The following is a 19,412-nucleotide window of genomic DNA, read 5'->3' as shown; positions in this document are numbered from 1 at the left end:
ATAACTATCCACTGACCATGAACTAGTCAAGACCACGGGTTCCCATTTCTATATGAACAGAATGAAGACATGTATAACTAGTCCATCCAGCCTTAATTGGGGTCTTGCAGGCAGCTTGCAATTTTGAGAACTACAAAGCTGAGTAACCCATCTACCGGCTTCTAAGAAAGACAGCATCACGTTCCCCAAGAACAAAAGATAAACTATGATTTCAACGCTCACAGGATCAAAACTGAAACAAGAAAAATTGGGAGAAAGTAACAGTTTGATTTCAAGTCTTTATGACTTGACAATTAGATGTAAGGTATATGTGAAGAGGAGATTTGTCACTGGGGAGGGTACATATTTTGGCTCTCAGAAAACAGGAATTCTCTCAGCACTGTTTTGACCATGCCAGGCAAGTGGGCCCTAGGGCAAAGTTTCTAATCCCTGCAGCAATTACATATTTTTTACTAGAAAACAGGCTGTTTAAGTGTTTGCCATTATAGTCAGAGCTGCCATCCCAAGGGAACCGCCTGGTATATCTTACTCCTCAAACCTTTGGAATCTTTGAAATGGGCACAATAACCTTTGGACTGGAGCACACACACACACACACACACACACACACACACACAAAACAGTGTCTTCCAAAGAAAAGCTAACAGGAAAGAAACACCCTGAAAATAGTACTAAAAATGAAAGGCATTCTTTGGAATTAGCACCTCCATGTATAGCTAAAGAATAGCTTATCTTAATTGTACCTATAGAAATTCCTTCCTTGACTTATTAACACCAACAGAAATTTATTCCTTTTATTCATGTAATTATTCCCTTTCCCTTTCTCATTAATATCCTGTCTTCACCTCCTAATGGATTAGAGCTCCCCAGAATTGCAATTCTTTTTTATCTTAAATAAACCCTTGTTGCCTCTCACTTTGGCCTTTTATTTTTAGGTTATTTTTATTTATGGATGTGGAACAAGCACATATTAGAATCCTTTGCTGTCATGATAAGTAAAATAATATATACCAGTGAGCGAGCTCTTGACTCTCTCCTCACAAACCTATTTCTTCCATAGTCTTCTGTATCGAAGGTAAGTTCACAACCAAGACAGTTAATGTTAGAAGAGAATCTCAAATTTGCCTTTCCCTCCAGTCCTGTTCCCTCTTTGAATAAGATGATCATTCAGCCCTGGCTGGTTTGGCTCAGTGGATAGAGCGTCAGCCTGCAGACTGAAGGGTCCAGGTTCGATTCCGGTCAAGGGCATGTACCTTGGTTGTGGGCACATCCCCAATAGGTGTGTAGGAGGCAGCTGATCGATGTTTCTCTCTCATCGATGTTTCTAACTCCCTATCCCTCTCCCTTTCTCTCTGTAAAAAATCAATAAAATATCTTTTTTTAAAAGATGATCATTCAACCAGTTGTTCAGGCCCAAAACACAGCAATCATCCTTGATTGTTCTCTTTCCACATCTAATTTATCTGCAAACATTACGAGCTTTTTCTTCAAAATATATCCTGAATCTGATTACCTCAATGCTTTCAATACTGCAATAGTCTGCCAGCTGGTGTCCCTGCCTCCTTTCTTGGTCCTCAGTTTTGTGTTGGCCTCAACCTATCAATAACCAACATTGTGACTGGATGGGCCCTGCGGTTCTTTTTTAAAAATATATTTTTATTTATTTCAGAGAGGGAGAGGGAGAGATAGAAACATTAATGATGAGAGCGTATCATTGACCAGCTGCCTCCTGCCCTCGGCCCACTGGGGATGGAGCCTGCAACCTGAACATGTGCCCTTGACTGGAATCAAACCAAGGACCTTCCAGTCCACAGTCCAATGCTCTATCCACTGTGCCAAACTAGGTAGGGTGGGCCCTGTGGTTCTTATTATGTTTGCAATATGACCTCAGCAATAGCCTTCAGGAAACTTTGAAAGAGACAGATTTATTATTTACAAGTCCTGGAAGTTACATGGCACCTTTGGGGCCAACATAAAAAGATGAGAGAGAGAGAGAGAGAGAGAGAGAGAGAGAGAGAGAGAGAGAGAGAGAGACCTGGGTTTTGCTTTTATTGGGGTCAAGGATGGGGCATTCAGTGTTTTATGGGTTTACTCTTTATTGTGAATTTAAAACATCAGAGCAGGAATTTAAACCACAGTAAGAGAAAAAACACACTGACAAATATTCAGTTAATGGAAATCAACCATAATCTCTAAAACAAAGGATATCAGAGTGGAGGGGGTGTCCTGGCTCCTTATCTAGTCCTGTGGCTGGAAGTGTGTTTATTGGACACAGCAATCTTTGAAGTGGATGCCCCTTTGAAGTGGATGTTTGGGAAATAAAAGCTCAAGTCAGGCGCTTGCATTACAAATAAAGAAAAAGCACTGTTGGGGCTACAAGTAGTGAATGTGATCTTTTAAAAATATAGCTCGCTTCATCTCACCTCTTTACCCAAAACCATCCAAGACTTTCCTATTATATTTTAATTAAGTCTAAATGCCTTACCAAGACTAAAATGCCCTAACAATCTGGCCCATGCCAACCTCCCTGACCCCATCTCTGAGTATCTGCTCCCATTGCAGCAGACTGCTTGTATCCCTGGAACACCCCAGGCTAGTGCCTGCATTTTAATTGATGTCCCTTTGACCTGGGAACTCTGGCTCCTGACCTTCATTTAGACGACTGCCTTTGTTCATCACATCTCTGCTTAAATGGTGTTCTTCCTGATGACCAACCAAAGAGAGTCCACCTGTGGATCTCTGTTTCTTACTCTCCTTACTTTCTTCTTAACCTCTCCCTTTGCTTGAAATTATATTGATTGCTTGGTGCCTGTCCCAACTGTGTTGACTTTGTGAAGGCAGGACTGTGTGTCTAGAATGTCTCCCTTCTCTAGCACCTAGCACAGGGCGTTCAATTAATATTAGCTGAATAGATAAAACCTCAAGTCTCCCCTTAAGTTTGCACATCCAAACTTAACAGAAAGTTTTATAAATTATCTCTCCAAAATATATTTTCAGTTGTCCACTTCTTCATGGACATACACCCTTGTGGAAAAACCAAATCGCAGGGCAACACCATCTCTAGTTAGAATGACTGCACAGGTCTTCCAACTGAACTTGGCTTCCACCCTTGCTACTCTCTCATTCATGCTCCACATGAGTTAAGAATAAAATCCACACTTGTACATGGCAATAAAGCCCTGTGTGAACTTGCACTCCACTGTCTTTCCCACCTCACCTTGACACACTTTCTTTTTTTCTTTTCTTTTTTTTGTTAATCTTCGCCTGAGGATATTTTTCCATTTATTTTTAGGGGAAGTGGAAGAGAGAGGGAAAGAGAGAGAAACATCGATGTGAAAGAAACATCAATTGGTTGCCTCCTGCAGGAGCCCTGACCAGGGCCCGAACCTGCAAGGAGCCTGCAACCAAGGTACGTGCCCTTCAGCAGAATTGAACCTGGGACCCTTTGGTCCACAGCCCGATGCTCTATCCCAGGGATGGTGAACCTATGACACACGTGTCAGAGGTGACACGTGAACTCATTTTTTTGGTTGATTTTTCTTTGTTAAATGGCATTTAAATATATAAAATAAATATCAAAAATATAAATCTTTGTTTTACTATGGTTGCAAATATCAAAAAATTTCTATATGTGACACGGCACCAGAGTTACGTTAGGGTTTTTCAAAATGCTGACATGCCAAGCTCAAAAGGTTTGCCATCACTGCTCTATCCACTGAGCCAAACCAGCCAGTGCAACACACTTTCCCTCTTATTCTTTACACTCTGGACACTGAGGGGAAGAAGTTTTTTGCCCCAAAATGTATTTTTAAGGGTATTGATTATTTTAAGCTGGCTAATTGTAAGAAACAAAAGACTCAGAAAGAACTGAAGGAATTCCTGCTTGAAGAAACGAAGCTATCACCTTAACATAATATGAACTATGTGAGACAGCAAAGAATCACACAAAGTTGGTTGGACTTCATGTTCCAACGTTTGGGCCCAGCGAGACTTTGTTGACTATGCTTGTTCTTTCTCATCTGCCTGTGAGTTGTCGACTTTCCCTTGGAAATCCCAGACTTTTGCGTCCTTCTCCTTAGTTCAGAATGGCATATAAGCCACAACTGCCCAATGTGTCTTCAGGCCCCTATTCTTAGGGAATCCCCATATGTACTTATGTGATAAATTTGGTCATTTTCTCCTATTAATCTGTCTCATGTTAATTTATTAGTCCAGCCAGAAGAGTTCAGAAAGGTAGAGGGAAAATTATTTGTTCCCATTGAAACACATTAGCCTTTTTTTCCTTTTTCTCTTTTTCTTCCAATGTGTCAAACTCTATCCAAACTCAAGATCTTTTTTTATACTTTCCCATATGCTTGAAACATTCTTCACCCAGCTCTTTGAGTGTCTGGCTTCCTCTTACCCTTCAAATTTTGGCATAAATACTCCCTCTAGAGAGATACACTCTGACCACCCCTCTAAAAATATATCCCCCTCCCCTAATATATACTAGAAACATATCTTGCTTATGTTCTGCATGAAATCTATTATAATTATAATTCAATTTTTATGTAATAGAAAGAGATATAGAAGAGTGTGGTCTCTAGAGACACTGGCTCAAATCCAAGCTCTGGTTCCGTCATTTACTAGCTGTGTAACCTAAGAATAGACACTTGACATTATTATTCTTTACTTTACTCATCTGTAAAATGTGTTTAATAATAGTACCTACCTGCCTACCTGGTGTGGCTCATTGGTGAGCATCAACCAATGAGCCAGGAGGTCAGGCTTCGATTTAAGATCAGGCACATGCCTGCATTGCTGCTTGATTCCCAGTAGGGGGCGTGAAGGAGGCAATGACTACTGATTCTTTCTCATTATTGATGGCTCTCTCTCTCCCCCTCTCTCTATTGATATATATGTTATCAATAACAACATATTTTTAAAAATAATAATAGTACCTACCTTGTAGGGTTCTTTAAGAACTAAATACGTTAATATACATAAGCTTAAAGAATAGTATCTAATTCTTGGTGAGTATTCTGTGTTAGCTGTTACTTCTATTTCTTGTTTGTTTGTTTGTTTGTTTGTTTGTTTGAGGTCTGTTATCTCTACTATATTATAAGCTCCTTAGGGCAGGAACCATATCTATCTTGTTCACCTTTGTATTCCTACCACCAAGCACAGTTTCTGACATATGAAAATTGTTCAGGAAATATTTATCAAATTAATGAACTGTAAAAGGTTACTTATTAAGTTGGAAAAAAGATTTATGCTAGATGATCAAGTTGAAAGGAAGGCTATAAAACACCATGTACAATATAATCACAGTTTTGTAAAATATGTAAAAGGATACCACCATGGTATTAGCAGTACCATGTAGGTAGTGGAACTCTTGCTGATTTTTGTATTCTTATTTTATTTGTCAATGTTATCTAAATATTTTTAAATATTAAAACTTTTAAACTGAGCAAACACGTCAAATTATGTTTTTAGAAAAGAAAAGGATTGACTATTAGAATAAATGGGGGTTTTATGACTATTTATCAAGGAAACATTTGGTTGCTGCATGAGAATCAATGAAAAATCTCTCTGAAATAAAGATCAAAATGTAACCGGTGACAACACAGTTTCATCACAGCAATATCTAATCTGAAAACATAATGAAAATAATTTTACTCCAAATAACCAAAATAATGCAATGTTTAAATAAAGCCAAATATGTAGAAGTTATATAAATAAACTACAGTTATTTATAAACAAACAAAACTTAAATGGAAATATTTTCTATTCTAAAAGAAAAGACTGTCTCTGATACATTTCTCTAATTTTGAAATGTAAAGGAAAGCACCTAAAATTTCATGTGTCTTTTTCTGAATTTTGACATCCTATCTATCCACCCTGCTCTGTTCCTGACAGGGGAAGGAGCCCCATCCCCCTGATCAGCCCTGCTCTGTGCCTGATAGGGGGGAGCTCCCCAACCCCTTGATTGCCCTGCGGCTCTGTGTGTGACAGTGTGCTGCGCCGCAACCCCTTGATCGGCCCTGTCCTATATAGTAAAAGGCCTCTATCCTATATAGTAAAAGGGTAATATGCCTCCCAGCACCGGAATCAGAGCTGAGAGGCCTCCCGGCACCAGGATCAGTGTGACAGGGGGCAGCGCCCAAACCCCCTGATCGCCCTGCGGCTCTGTTTGTGACAGGGGGCGGCGCCCCAACCCCCCACTCCACGGGTCCTGCTCTGTGTGTGACAGGGGGCGGCGCCCCAGCCCCCTGATCAGCCCTGCTCTGTGCCTGATAGAGGGGAGCTCCCCAACCCCTTGATTGCCCTGCGGCTCTGTGTGTAACAGGGGGCGGGGCCACAACCTCCCTATCCACCCTGCTCTGTTCCTGACAGGGGAAGGAGCCCCATCCCCCTGATCAGCCCTGCTCTGTGCCTGATAGGGGGGAGCTCCCCAACCCCTTGATTGCCCTGCGGCTCTGTGTGTGACAGTGTGCTGCGCCGCAACCCCTTTATCGGCCCTGTTCTGTGTGTGACAGGGTGCGGCACCCCCCCCCCCCCATGGGCCCTGCTCTGTGTGTGACTGGGTAGAGCCATAACCTCCCCATCGGCCCTGCCCTGAGTGTGACAGTGGCTGCGCCCCACCCCCTGATTGGTCCTGCTCTGTGGGTGATAGAGGGCGGTGCCCCAACCCCCTGATCCGCCCTGCTGTGTGTGTGACAGGGGGCAGTGCCCCAACTCCCCTATCAGCCCTACTCTGTGAGTGACAGGGGGGAGCTCCCCAACCCCCTGATTGACCCTGCTCTGTGCGTGACAGGGTATGGAGCCCCAACACCCCTGATGGGCCCTGCTCTGTGAGTGACAGGGGGCAGCGCCCCAACCCCGATTGGCCCTGCTCTATGCGTGACAGGGGTTGGCACCACCACCTCCCCATCGACCCTGCCTTGAGTGTGACAGGGGGTGGTGCCCCAAACCCCTAATCGGCCCTACCCTGAGCATCACAACCTCCCAATCCGCCCTGCTCTGTGCATGACAGGGGGAAGCGCCCCAACTCCCCAATCTGCCCTGCTCTGAGCCTGACCAGGGGCTGCACCTAGGAATTGGGCCTGCCCTCTGCCACCCGGGAGCAGTCCTAAGCCAGCAGGTTGTTATCTCCCGAGGGGTCCCAGACTGCGAGAGGGCACAGGCCGGGCTGAGGGACCCCCCCGCCTCCCCGCAGAGTGCACAAATTTTTGTGCACCGGGTCTTTAGTCTATTATAAAGTGTATTGAGAAAAATCAACAAAATTAGACAATGGGATTTTGCAAAGAAGTAATGACTCAAACATTGATCTTTCATTAAATATTTCATTAAATACTTTATTAAATAATTGAAGAAGTTCAATACAGAGAACAGACTGATGGTTGCCAGAGGGGAGGGGTTGAGGGACTGGGTAAAAAAAGGTGAAGGAGTTAAAAACTGCAAATTGGTAGTCACAAAATAGTCCAGGGATGTAAAGTACAGCACAGGGAATATAGTTAATAATAGTGTAATAACTATGTACAGTGCCAGACAGGTACTGGAAATACCAGAGGGACTGCTTTGTAAGGTACATGTTTGTCTAACCTCTATAATGTACACTTGAAACTAACATAAAACAGTATTGAAGGTAAACTGTGATTGAAAACAATTTTAAAGAAAAAAACCCAGCTAAATAAATAAAATAATTGAAGAAGTGTGGTACTAGTAGATTAAAAATAAATATTTACTCATATGAGGAACATGGTAAAGAAGGTATTTCAGTCCAGTGTAGATAATTTCAAGAGTCCAGGGTGCAAAATTTCAATGAAATACCACAAACTCTGCCCCTTTCACTTTGTTCAAGTAAATATTAAAGCACTAACCTCATTCAGTGCAGTGTTTAGGAGTGCGGGCTCTGAAAGTAGGTCATCTAATTTCAAATCCTGGCTCCACTATGCAGAAGCTGTATAACTGTAAAAGATATGCACTTCCCCTCTTCCTATGCCTCAATTTTCCTCATCTGAAAATATGGATAATAATATGACCTGCACTAAAGAACCATCGTGTGGCTTCAGATGTAAAAGCTTGGAACAGCCCTAGCTGGTTGGGCTCAGTGGATAGAGCATCAGCCTGTGGACAGAGGGGTCCCGGTTTCGATTCCTGTCAAGGGCACATGCTCGGGTTGCGAGCTCGATCCCTAGTAGGGGACGTGCAGGAGGCAGCCAATCAATGATTCGCTCTCATCATTGATGTTTCTATCTCTCTCTCCCTCTCCTTTCCTCTCTGAAATCAATAAAAATATATTTAGAAAAAAGAAGAAAAGCTTGAAACGGAACCCAGCATAGTTTACACTGGGTTCAAAACCTCAAAAAGTGTTAACTATTATTAAAATTAAATGTAATCAATGCAACCCTAAAATATCTATGGAAATGTGGAGATATATTTATAATAGATATTAGAGAAATATCTAAAAAAAAAAAAAAAAGAACACAGATGTCAAAAATTACTTGCCGTTGTTTGGATAGTGCCTTTCTCTTAAAATGCCATACACCTACTTGGCTGGCTATCTGTAATACAAATCATCAGACTTCACCGTTTTGTTTTTTACTTTCTAGAAAACCTCTTTGTTTAAAGAAAGGGCACATTTTGTGAGGGTCCAGGCACCAGGCCAATTATGACCAGACTCTTTTTTTATTCCTCACCCACACTACCTTCCAAGGAGCCGATATTTACTTGGAGCACTGAGAATCAGAGCTGGGAATGCACATGGGACGTCTCCGGAGGCCTTTTCTTTCAGTAACATCAGCCCTCAGAAATCTCTCTTCCCAAACCCCAACAGTTTTTTTTCCCCCAAGCACAATCTCCAGCCCTGCAATATGCTCGATTTGATTCATATCTACCTGGTCTCCTCAACTACTTTCTCATTCAGTTGCTCATTTCCTCACTCCCCATTCAATGTGTCTCGATGAATGATTTACTGATTGCTTTCCTATGCACCACACCCTATGTTAGCTGCTAATGGGGAACAGTGCCTGTGCCTGTTGCAGGAACCTCCTCCTCCTGGAAGTTCACCGTCTTCACCATGGAGCAGGGCATGGGGCTGATGAGTTCAGTCACTGATGAGGCTATAGAAAGGATTCTCACCATCTCATCAACTGTAGAGGGCGCTCCAGTTGAGTCCCTCTTCCCAGGCCTTGTAGACGCAGACTCCCACCTGCTGCCTGCCCTAATACGCTCTCTTTGCTTCATATGAACCCTTATGCTTCTCTTTCCCACAGATAGATGAGAACAGTAACATTTATTCCCCACCCCCTTTTTTTCTCATACCTAACTGGTTTTCCCAGGATGGGAATTAGAGATTGTGCATGCACATCTTCCCCAGTCAGAGGCAGCCCCAGAGCACTACTTGGCTTGTTACTTTCAGGAAACAGAGAGGCAAGATTTTTATCTTTGTTTCCCCAGCACCATCTTAACCTACAGTTCCTTCCATCTGGACAAGAACTCCCCCACTGATGCGGAGCAAAGTGAGTGATAAAGGGGGTTCTGAAATTTGGTGCTCCCCCTGGAGATTGAACCCTAGAACAGTGTACCCAAACGTTCTTTTTATCTCCAAGCTAAAAAGTAAAGAGAGTTTGGTTCAAGTATCCTGAGTTCCAGGCAGAAGTTCTGTTTCTCCCAGTCCCTGAAAGGACCTCCAACACTGCGTCTCTGACATTGAAACACACCACGGCCGTTTGTACAATAGCAGTATCCTCTACCAAAGACACTTTTCTCTCCTTGACATAATTTTTTAAAGGTTTATACTCCCTTTCTGTGGTATATCTCTAACAAACTGTGTTGTGTGTGTGTGTGTGTGTGTGTGTGTGTGTGTGTGCGCGCGCGCGTGCTCTTATGCACGTGAACATAGGCATGCCCGTGTGAAGGTGTATTTGCCTGTGAATATGCGCTGCATGTTGGGGCATTTCTCCGTAGTGTGCTTACCAGTGTGTATGGGGACTGGAAGGCATGAGTCACTCGCTTGATTTATGAATTGTAACACTTTCACCCTAGAAGTACATGGGCAACAGGAAGCATTCCTGAGTGTAAATTAAAATTTAGCCCAAGATTCCTTGGGCCCTTCCCATGTGTGACACACATCCTACCTCAGTGCCTTTGTATATAATGACTTCTGCTGGAATACTCCTCTCCCCTCTCAAATCTTTACCCACTTCATTCTTACTTTCCAGGTAGTAGCTTAGAGCACATACTCACAGCAGTCTTCTCTGTCTCCCAGAATAGATCAAACCCATTATGCTATTTCACACTCCCCTTCTCTTTCTTCATAGCATTTATCATAATTTGTAATTATAAATGAGCACTCTTCAAATATTCCCAATTTGAATAGTTCCTGCTACCAGATGATAAACTCCTGACGGCAGGATCATATTTCTTACTCACATTGAATTCCTAATAGTGAATGCTAAAGCCAGGATAGGTATTCAATTTTAGAGCTAAGAGTTGCAAGAAAGACAAAATTTCAGGGCACACATAGTCTGTGTCAATGACAGCAACTCTCTGAATCTGGCCACTAGAGACGGTAACTTTTGTAAACCTGGTGAGATGAAGTATGCTTAGCCACAATCCTGCTCTATCTCTTTCCGTTCAGGGATCAGCATTGAATTCAGAAAATGAGAGCCACCCATAGGATAGTCTTCAGCAGCAATAAAAATAAGAAACTGTGCCACTTTCTTCAGACAGACTTGTGGTAGAGGCACCAAAGAACAGAGTACATGGTGGCAGCTCCTAAAGGACACAAAATTTGAGGCACTTCTGGAAGGACACCAAGAAAGCTGCTTCATCTCTCCCTGCTCTATTCTCTATGCCTCTGAATTTTCTAGCTACAAACATTCAGTTTCCCTTCATGCCCTCGTATCCATGCAGAAAGAGCTCTAATCATCCCCTCTTCTCCCACAAGTTCCCCTTTTCTCAGTGCCCACAAAGAATCAGACTCAGGCAGCAGCTGGAGATTGGATGTAATTGCATCTCAAGACAAGCATTTGCAGAGCTCACATGGGGCCCCATCATTGTGCAGTGGCAGGGATGGTTGGGTCACGCAAAGCACCCCCACCCTGTTTGTGGCCCTCTTTCTTCCTCATTGACTCTGGAATGATATTGTCTCCGCAGTAAAGAGCATAATAGTAAATTCAGTTCATAGTGCGGCTGCATTCAAGAATGGGAGAGTTGGACAGGGAATATGGGGAAAGGGGCACAGAGGAAAAGCTACGGTCTGAACTTGGGCTCCTATGACTGCCTCAGCTTCTCTACCGCAGCATCCACATCACCTCCTGTGGCAATGAGGGCCTGGAGGTTGGCTTCGGGATTCAGAAAGCCCATGGCCCGCAGTTGCTCTAGCTGCACCCGGAAGTGAGTCTCGGGCTGCAGCTGCTGGGAATTGGTACCGGCTAGGGCTTGCAGTATCTGGAGGAAGGGACCGGAATGTAGGCCTAGCTCCACAGAACCCTGTTCTGGGGAAACCTCAGGAGCTGGGGCTGGTGGGGGAGCCTCAGGCATAAGGGTGTCCTCTCCAGGCTCTGCCTCTCCTGCCATATTTCCCAGCCCTGCTAGGCAAGGCATGAACCAGAGTAGGAGGTGAGGTGCCTCAGTCGCTAGGACCTGCAGGCCCTGCTCAATCTGAAGCAGAGCACGCATGGCACGAGGGTTTGCCATGGCTGCCTGAAGATGCAGCAGCAAGGGCAGCTGCCGGTGTATCTCATCCTGTAATTGTGGGGCCTGATTCACGCTATCTGGTCGCAGAGATCTTGGATAAGCTAGTGGTGGCAGCCAGGAATGATCAGGGATTCCAGAGGTAGCTACCATTGGGGATGATGGTGAAGGACCAAATGGGGCCCTGTTGGCAGCAGCCCCCAGCCCTGAGATAAGATCAGGCATGCTGGTACTGTGACCAGTGGAGCCATTCCCTGAACGATCTTGGCTTCCATTTTGTCTAGGACTACTGTTTGTGGGGTATCTCAAGAATGCTGGGCAAGAGGATTTGCCTTTGATTGCTACTGACTCCTTGGGGCGTGGATGGCCTGACTCAGGTTTCTGGGATGAAGTCGGTGGAACTCGAGATGAGGTTGGGGGAACTCGGTTTCCCGGTGGCGGTGCCTCTTGGCTTGGACTGAGGGTGGATGCAGTCCCCTGCAGGTAGGTTCCCAGGGACAGCGGGGTCTCATGCAATTGCTGGAGGTAGTCATAGAGCCCTAAACTACCCAGAATGTTAGGAGCCCTATTTCTAATTTCAGATATGTCCTGGTCCCCAGGCCACCTGCCCTGCCTGCTCCCTGAGCTTCCATTTGTGGAAGCCCAGGGGTTGGGAAGAGGGTCACAGTTCTCCATCCTCGAAGGTTGGCTGTTGTTAGTGGTAGCATTAGCAGTAGTGGTAGCAGCAAAGGGATTGCCACCAAACTGCTCCTGTACTGCATTAAGCATTGGGTCCATAATATCTGTGTACATAGTCCGAAGCACATTGTAGCCACCGGGGATGCTCTCCAGGTTACTGAGCGCCCGGTCCTGGCTACGCATCATCTCTTGCATCATGGCAGGGTTGCGTAGAAACTCCAGTGTCTGCCGCATGATTTCGGGATTGTTGAGAATATGGCCGATCTCAGGGTTGTGCTGGATCAGCTGCTGCATATGGGGGTTGTCATGAACCAGCTGACGCACCAGGCCTGTGTTGGACAGCAGACCCTGGATGAAAGGCTCATCAATGATCTGAGCCACAAACTCGGGCACAGATACATTCTGCCACATCAGTGAGCTTGGCTGGTCGGGGAAACTGCCAGAAGTCAGGCCCAGCCCACTGAGGCCTGTGAGGACACCTAAGCTAAAGGTGGATGGCCCTTCTGTTGGGAAAATGGAGCTTGGCTGAGGGAGCAAGCCAGGGGCTGGACTAGGGACTGAAGCATCTGGAGACTCGGTGCCCACGGTACGGCGCTGCATCTTGATGACCAGGTGGACAGTGAGGCCATCTCTCACTCCACACTGTGCCAGTGAGTCAGGATCCTTGAGGATTTTGCCGGCAAAGATTAAGACCAGCTGATCAGGGTGAGCCTTAAAGCGCTGAGATATCTCTTTCTTCAGCTGCTGGATGGTGCAAGTGTCTATGACTGAGAAATCCTCCTTGTCCTTGGGTGTCTTCACTGTCACTTTGATGAGGTGGGGATTCTGGACTGGTGCTGGACAGCCCTGTGGCAGGGCCTCTCCGCTTTTGGCCATGGTGGGCGGCAGAAGGCCCAGGTCTGTGGGGACACAGCTGGGGGATGGGAATGGGAGACCAAGATCATCTTTTGGAGCAATGGAAAAAGTAGGAAAGTGAGCAAAAAGAGGACCTGGAATGTCAAGATGAGAAAACTAGAGGGTCCATATAGAAGGGTCAATGAGGTCTCTGGGGTAGGATGCTTTGGGAGGGTTATGGGTTTGAGAGATGTTGGTATCAGGGAAGGAACACCTGAAATCATGGGAAAGAGTGCTACAATGGATGAGTAAATGGGCAAGGAAAAAGGATCCAATTTGGGGAATACATACCAATCAGCTGTGACCCCGTCCTTCCTCTTATACAGGGCTCCAAGCCGCCCTCATCTTGCTGAACAGCCACCCCTGAAGCTTTCTGGGCTGGAACCCACTCTATCAGGTCACCTCTGTGACCTCACCACTGACATCACAGCCTCATAAAATGAATTTTGAGATTTCTCCAAGGTACTCTGGATCCCTGGGAACTGTCTTTCTCAACCTTTAACTTTTCCATTTCCTTATCTCAATTACCCTTTTCAGAGTGAGGGGCCTTAGCTGACCCTCTTTCTTAGTCCAAGAGTCCTGATTCTACAATCCCTGGTATGTGGCATGTGGAGACACACTTGGATTGAACAACTAAGAAAGACTCCTTAATCCTCTGTGTCCCCATAAAGACTCAAATTCAGCTAATCTCCAGTCAACCTTCTTCCTGGCATTTTATGTTCCAGTCTTTTCTCTGATTCAACATTAGCTTCAAATTGTTTATATATTTTCAAAGTATTGACTTTCTGATAGGGAGAAGCTAAAATATGAGAAGGGGAAATCATTACTACCCTACAGAAGAATTCAAAGAATTGACTGGCTACTTATTGCGATTAGAAAAAAAAAGGAGGAAATATGATTGTTACACAGAAAATTAAATAAGAGTTCAGTTTTACCTATATCTGAGATATCTATTTTATATAAAAGTGAAAATGTAGGGAGATAATTTAATATCATGACTCTAGAGTTCATCCACATTGACAAAGTATTTAGAATCATAAACTTTGTGTATCTAGGAAAAGGGATAGAGGTAAAAAGACTGAGTTGTAGGCCCTACAATATTTAGAAGTCTGGAAGATTAAGTGAATTCAACAAAGAATATTTAGAAGAAAAAAAATTAAGTCAAAAAAGCAGAGAGAGCCAAGACCGGTTTGGCTCAGTGGATGGAGCGTCGGCCTGCGGACTGGGAGGTCCCAGGTTCGATTCTGGTTAAGGGCATGTGCCTGGGTTGCGGGCACATCCCCGGTGGGAGATGTGCAGGAGGCAGCTGATCGATGTTTCTAGCTCTCTATCTCTCTCCTTTCCTCTCTGTAAAAAATCAATAAAATATATTTAAAAAAAAAAAAAAAAAAGCAGAGAGAGATAAAATGAAGAGTTTCAAAAAGTAGAGAGTAACCAAAGGTGTCAAACGATGCTGGTGAATCAGTAGAAGGAGAACTGGGAATTGATATTGGATTTTATAAAAGAAAATTAGGACCATGATGAAATAAGTTTTGGAAAAGTGATGGGTACAGGAAACCTGATGGACTGGGTTTAAAAGCAAATAAATTTTTTAATAAGTGGATCCACTAAAAACATTGTCAATAAGAAAAAAAAGAAGGTGACTATTGGGAATGTGACAATAAAGGTTTTTTTTTCTTAAGATGAGAATATTACATCATGTTTTTATTTTGATGGAGGCAATACAATGAGAAAAAAATGAAGCATGAGAAAGAGAAAATAATTTCAAGAATAAATTGTTGAGTAGGTAAATGGAGAGTTTGATTTAAGAGCCTGGGCAGTTTATCCAATACAACAGAATGAAGAGCAGAGTGTATGAGTACAGATGCAAATTAGTTGGTCGATTTAGTGATGGACACGGGTGTAAGTCAGTTCTGATCACTTTTGTCTTCTTGTTGAAATGAGCAAATAATAAGGTAGTGTGTTGATTAAGGGCATTGGTTCCAAGTGTGGTTCCCCAGACCAGTAGCATCAGCATCAACTGAGGCTCCACTCCAGATCTACTAAATCAGAACGTCTTGGAATGGAGCTTAGAAATTCATGTTTTGACACACTCTCCAAGTTACACTAATACAGATTCTGAAGTAATATTGGATTAAAAAAATATCAAAATATCACTAACAGACCAATTAAGGCCTTTGGTAATACTAGAGGCCCCATGCACGAATTCGTGCAAGGGATGGGGTCCCTAGGCCTGCCGGAGATCAGGGCTGATTGGGGTCTGGCTGATTGGGGCCAGCTGATCGAGGCCTGCAGGACGGGGGTGGGGGAGGGGAGGATGGGAGGGAGAAGGAACGTGGGAGGTTGGCCACTGGCTGGGGGAGGGACTGCGGGAGGTTGGCCAATGGGCCGGGGGTAGGGACCAGCTGTGGGGAGGGACCACAGGAGGTTGACTGGCTGTGGGAGGTTGGCTGTGGGAGCACACTGACCACCAGGGGGGAGCTCCTGTGTTGAACATCTGCCCCCTGGTGGTCAGTGCTTATAGCAACTGGTCAATTGGTAGTTCTGGTTGTTCAGTCCTAATGGTCACTTAGGCTTTTATATATAGACTAGAGGCCCAGTGCACAAAAATTTGTGCACTCGGAGGGGAGGGGGGGAACCTCAGCCCGGCCTGTGCCCTCTCGCAGTCTGGGACCCCTCGGGAGAAAACAACCTGCTGGCTTAGGACTGCTCCCGGGTGGCAGAGGGCAGGCACAATCCCTAGGTGCAGCCCCTGGTCGGGCTCAGAGCAGGGCCGATTGGGGAGTTGGGGCGCCGCCCCCTGTCATGCACAGAGCAGGGCGGATTGGGAGGTTGCGATGCCACCCTCAGTCACACTCAGGGTAGGGCCGAATGGGGGGTTGGGGCACCGCCCCCTGTCACACTCAAGGCAGGGTCGATGGGGAGGTTGCGGCACCACCCCCTGTCACGCACAGAGCAGGGCCGATCAGGGGGTTGAGGAGCTCCCGCTGTCACTCACAGAGCAGGGCCAATAGGGAAGTTGGGGCACCGCCCCCTGTCACACACAGAGCAGGGCAGATCAGGGGGTTGGGGCGCTGCCCCCGTCACACACAGAGCCGCAGGGCCAACAGGGGGTTGGGGAGCTTCCCCTATAAGGCACAGAGCAGGGCTGATCAGGGGGTTGAGGAGCCTTCCCCTGTCAGGAACAGAGCAGGGTGGATAGGGAGGTTGTGGCCCCACCCCCTGTCACACACAGAGTCGCAGGGCGGTCAGGGGGTTTGGGCGCTGCCCCCTGTCACACTGACCCTGGTGCCAGGAGGCCTCTCGGCTCCACTGATCCCGGTGCTGGGAGGCATATTACCCTTTTACTATATAGGATAGAGGCCTGGTGCATGGGTGGGGCCAGCTGGTTTGCCCTGAAGGGTGTTCTGAATCAGGGTGGGGGTCCCCACTGGGGTGCCTGGCCAGTCTGGGTGAGGGGCTGAGGGCTGTTTTCAGGCTGGCAGGTGACTGAAGCTCCCAACCACTCCTTTTTTTCTTTTTCTTTTTATTCTGGGCCAGCTTTAGCTTTGAGGCTTGGCTCCAGCTCTTAGGCCTCTGCTGCTGAAAGCAGGTTTCTGGCCTTTGTTTACCTTCTGTATTTGAAACAATGTTGCGATCCTGCTGGCTGAAGCCCTGCGGACTAAAGCAGGTTTCTGGGGTTTTGTTTAGCTTCTATATTTGTAACATAGTTGCTTAGAGTTGCAGCTCAGAGGCCGGCAGCAGCAGGTGGGGAACATTAAAGTCCTCTGTCACTGAAGCAAGCAAGCCTCAAGTTCGCTTTAAGCTGCCTGGCTGCCAGCCGCCATCTTGGCTGGCAGTTAATTTGCATATTGCCCTGATTAGCCAATGGGAAGGGTATCGTATGTACGCTAATTACCATGTTTCTCTTTTATTAGATAGGATACTTAGATGACATTAGTCTGCACAGTTGTCTGCTTTCCTTTGCCTACACAGAGATTAGGAAGAGTTGGATAGACCATGGTAAGTTTGGTAGGTGAGTGCTATGCCAGAATGATTATATTGACAGATATGGACTAGTTTTGGAGCTACAGAATTGTGGTCAGAAAGCAAAAGATGATGCAAGAAAGACACCTATCCCACTTCTGAGTCCATAGGGAATGAAACAAGCAATCAGCACTGCTGGAGAAGCGATGTCCTCAGTGGACAGCCAGAATTCCATTACAGCAAAAAAGGTAAGGGAACATTTGAAAAGTTGTAGGTATAAGGACTTTGCTGTTGCTAAATTATGAGGTCTAAATGATAGGGTGGAAAGGTTTGGAGAACTGATGATGAATGAAATATTGAGTCAGATGAGAGACAGTCAAGCATATTGTGATGAGACTTAGAAAGATGACCTGGAGAGCCTGGGCTTTTTATGTAAACAGAGTCAAGCAAGGTATAAGGCATAATTGGATTAATAGAGTTGTCCTATTGGGGAGATAAAGCATCAGTTTTAGCTATAATTTCTTTCTTGAGATGTATTTTTTTGGTATGTTGTGGTGGTGGAGTAGGAATTTTTAGCATTTGGAGTGCTAGATGCTCTTGGAGCTTTATGGGCCTGTCCTTTGCTCTTGCTGATGATGTCAAAGCTGGAGGATGGGTGGCCTGTGGGCAGCACAGACACCTCTGTGGATCAAATTTGCAGCCCAGAATCAGAAAACTCTCACCACCTCCACCACTCCCACCCTAAATTCAGACACTATCATCTTTAATCTGCTTTATCACAAAAACACCTAGCGGTGGATTTTGTTTGTTTGTTTGATGTTTTTTAATATTTTTATTGATTTCAGAGAGGAAGGAAAAAGGAGAAAGAGAGAAACATCAATGATGAGAGAGAATCATTGATCCATTGCCCCCTACATGCCCCACACTGGGGATTGTCCCACACTGGAGATCCAGGCCTCAATCTGGCACATGCCCTGACCAGGAATTGAATGTGAACTCCTGGTTCATAGGTCGCTGCTCAACCACTGAGCCACGCCAGCCGGGTATGGTTTTCATAGTAAAATTCAAAGTCCTTACCAGACCTACAAATCTCTTCATGACTTCTCTGATGTCCTTTCCTGACCCAATTTCCTTATTCACTCCAGCTACACGATCTCCTTATTATTCTTTAAACACAAGGACACTCCTACCTGAAGGCTGTTTTTATTATACAGCTTTCTCTGCCTGGAACATAATTCTCCCAGGGAATTGCATGTTTAATGTTAGTCTCATTTTTTTCTGACTCCTGCTCAACTATCACCTTTACAGAAGTTTATTGCTTTTGTTAACAATGTGGAAATAGTTGGAGCTTAGAAGAGAAAATGGACAAGAACAAAGTCCTTAACTTCTTCAGAAAAGTGGTATTGTTAAAAAAAGGATCTCAGGTTTTTCTCTGTGCATAAATTTTGTGAGTCTAGACTTAATTGAAAATGTTTCCATAAGATTGGGTGGAGATTTTCTCTATCCTAGAAGCAGGAGCAGGGCCAGCCAGGGAGACTCCCAGCAGGGGTAGGCAAACTTTTTGACTCGAGGGCCACAATGGGTTCTTAAACTGGACCGGAGGGCCAGAACAAAAGCATGGATGGAGTGTTTGTGTGAACTAATATAAATTCAAAGTAAGCATCATTACATAAAAGGGTACGGTCTTTTTTTTTTTTAGTTTTATTCATTTCAAACGGGCCAGATCCAGCCCGCGGGCCGTAGTTTGCCCACGGCTGCACTAGGGTCATTCCAAACTAAAGTTTAATGATCTACTCCTTGCAAAGTACTTTTAACTAACTTATTAATTGGTCTTTTCTGCATGTTATTATAGCAGAATTCTTAGAATGATTTGTTTCAATGTCCTAGCCTGGTCTTAAATGTCTGTCTTTGTGTTGAAGCATTAGGGGAAGAGATGTCTGTGAACCAAGAAGTGAGAGTGAAAGTGGTTAACAGTGAAATTCCTAACACAGGTTTAGGCAACTAAAAAGCCATATTCTCAGTTCCATGTAAGGAACTGAGGATGGTGATTAATTTTTATTCTGATAGCATGTGAATTTTTTATTAGTGGTTAGGCTAAATGCATATGTATGTCTATGTTAATGCTTGATGTGGATGGAAATATTGTTACGTAAACATGATAATGCATATGTCTGATTGGATAAATATTTGTG

The 19,412-nt window shown here is 44.9% G+C and overlaps 1 protein-coding gene across 1 annotated transcript; it reads right to left on the bottom strand.

The window, feature by feature from the left end:
- Positions 1–11,259: 11,259 nt before the first annotated feature.
- On the bottom strand, positions 11,260–13,305 carry UBQLN3 (ubiquilin 3; the record flags this gene model as incomplete). Its single annotated transcript, XM_081098201.1, has 1 exon — positions 11,260–13,305. The coding sequence occupies exon 1, from the start codon at positions 13,234–13,236 to the stop codon at positions 11,260–11,262; it is 1,977 nt and encodes a 658-aa protein (XP_080954327.1). The 5' UTR covers positions 13,237–13,305.
- Positions 13,306–19,412: the final 6,107 nt, after the last annotated feature.

This window comes from Myotis nattereri, assembly GCF_964212035.1.
Source record: "Myotis nattereri genome assembly, chromosome: 9".
NCBI classification, from domain to species: domain Eukaryota; kingdom Metazoa; phylum Chordata; class Mammalia; order Chiroptera; family Vespertilionidae; genus Myotis; species Myotis nattereri.
The sequence above is the reverse complement of the archived record's forward strand: the minus strand, read 5'-3'. Positions and strand labels throughout refer to the sequence as shown.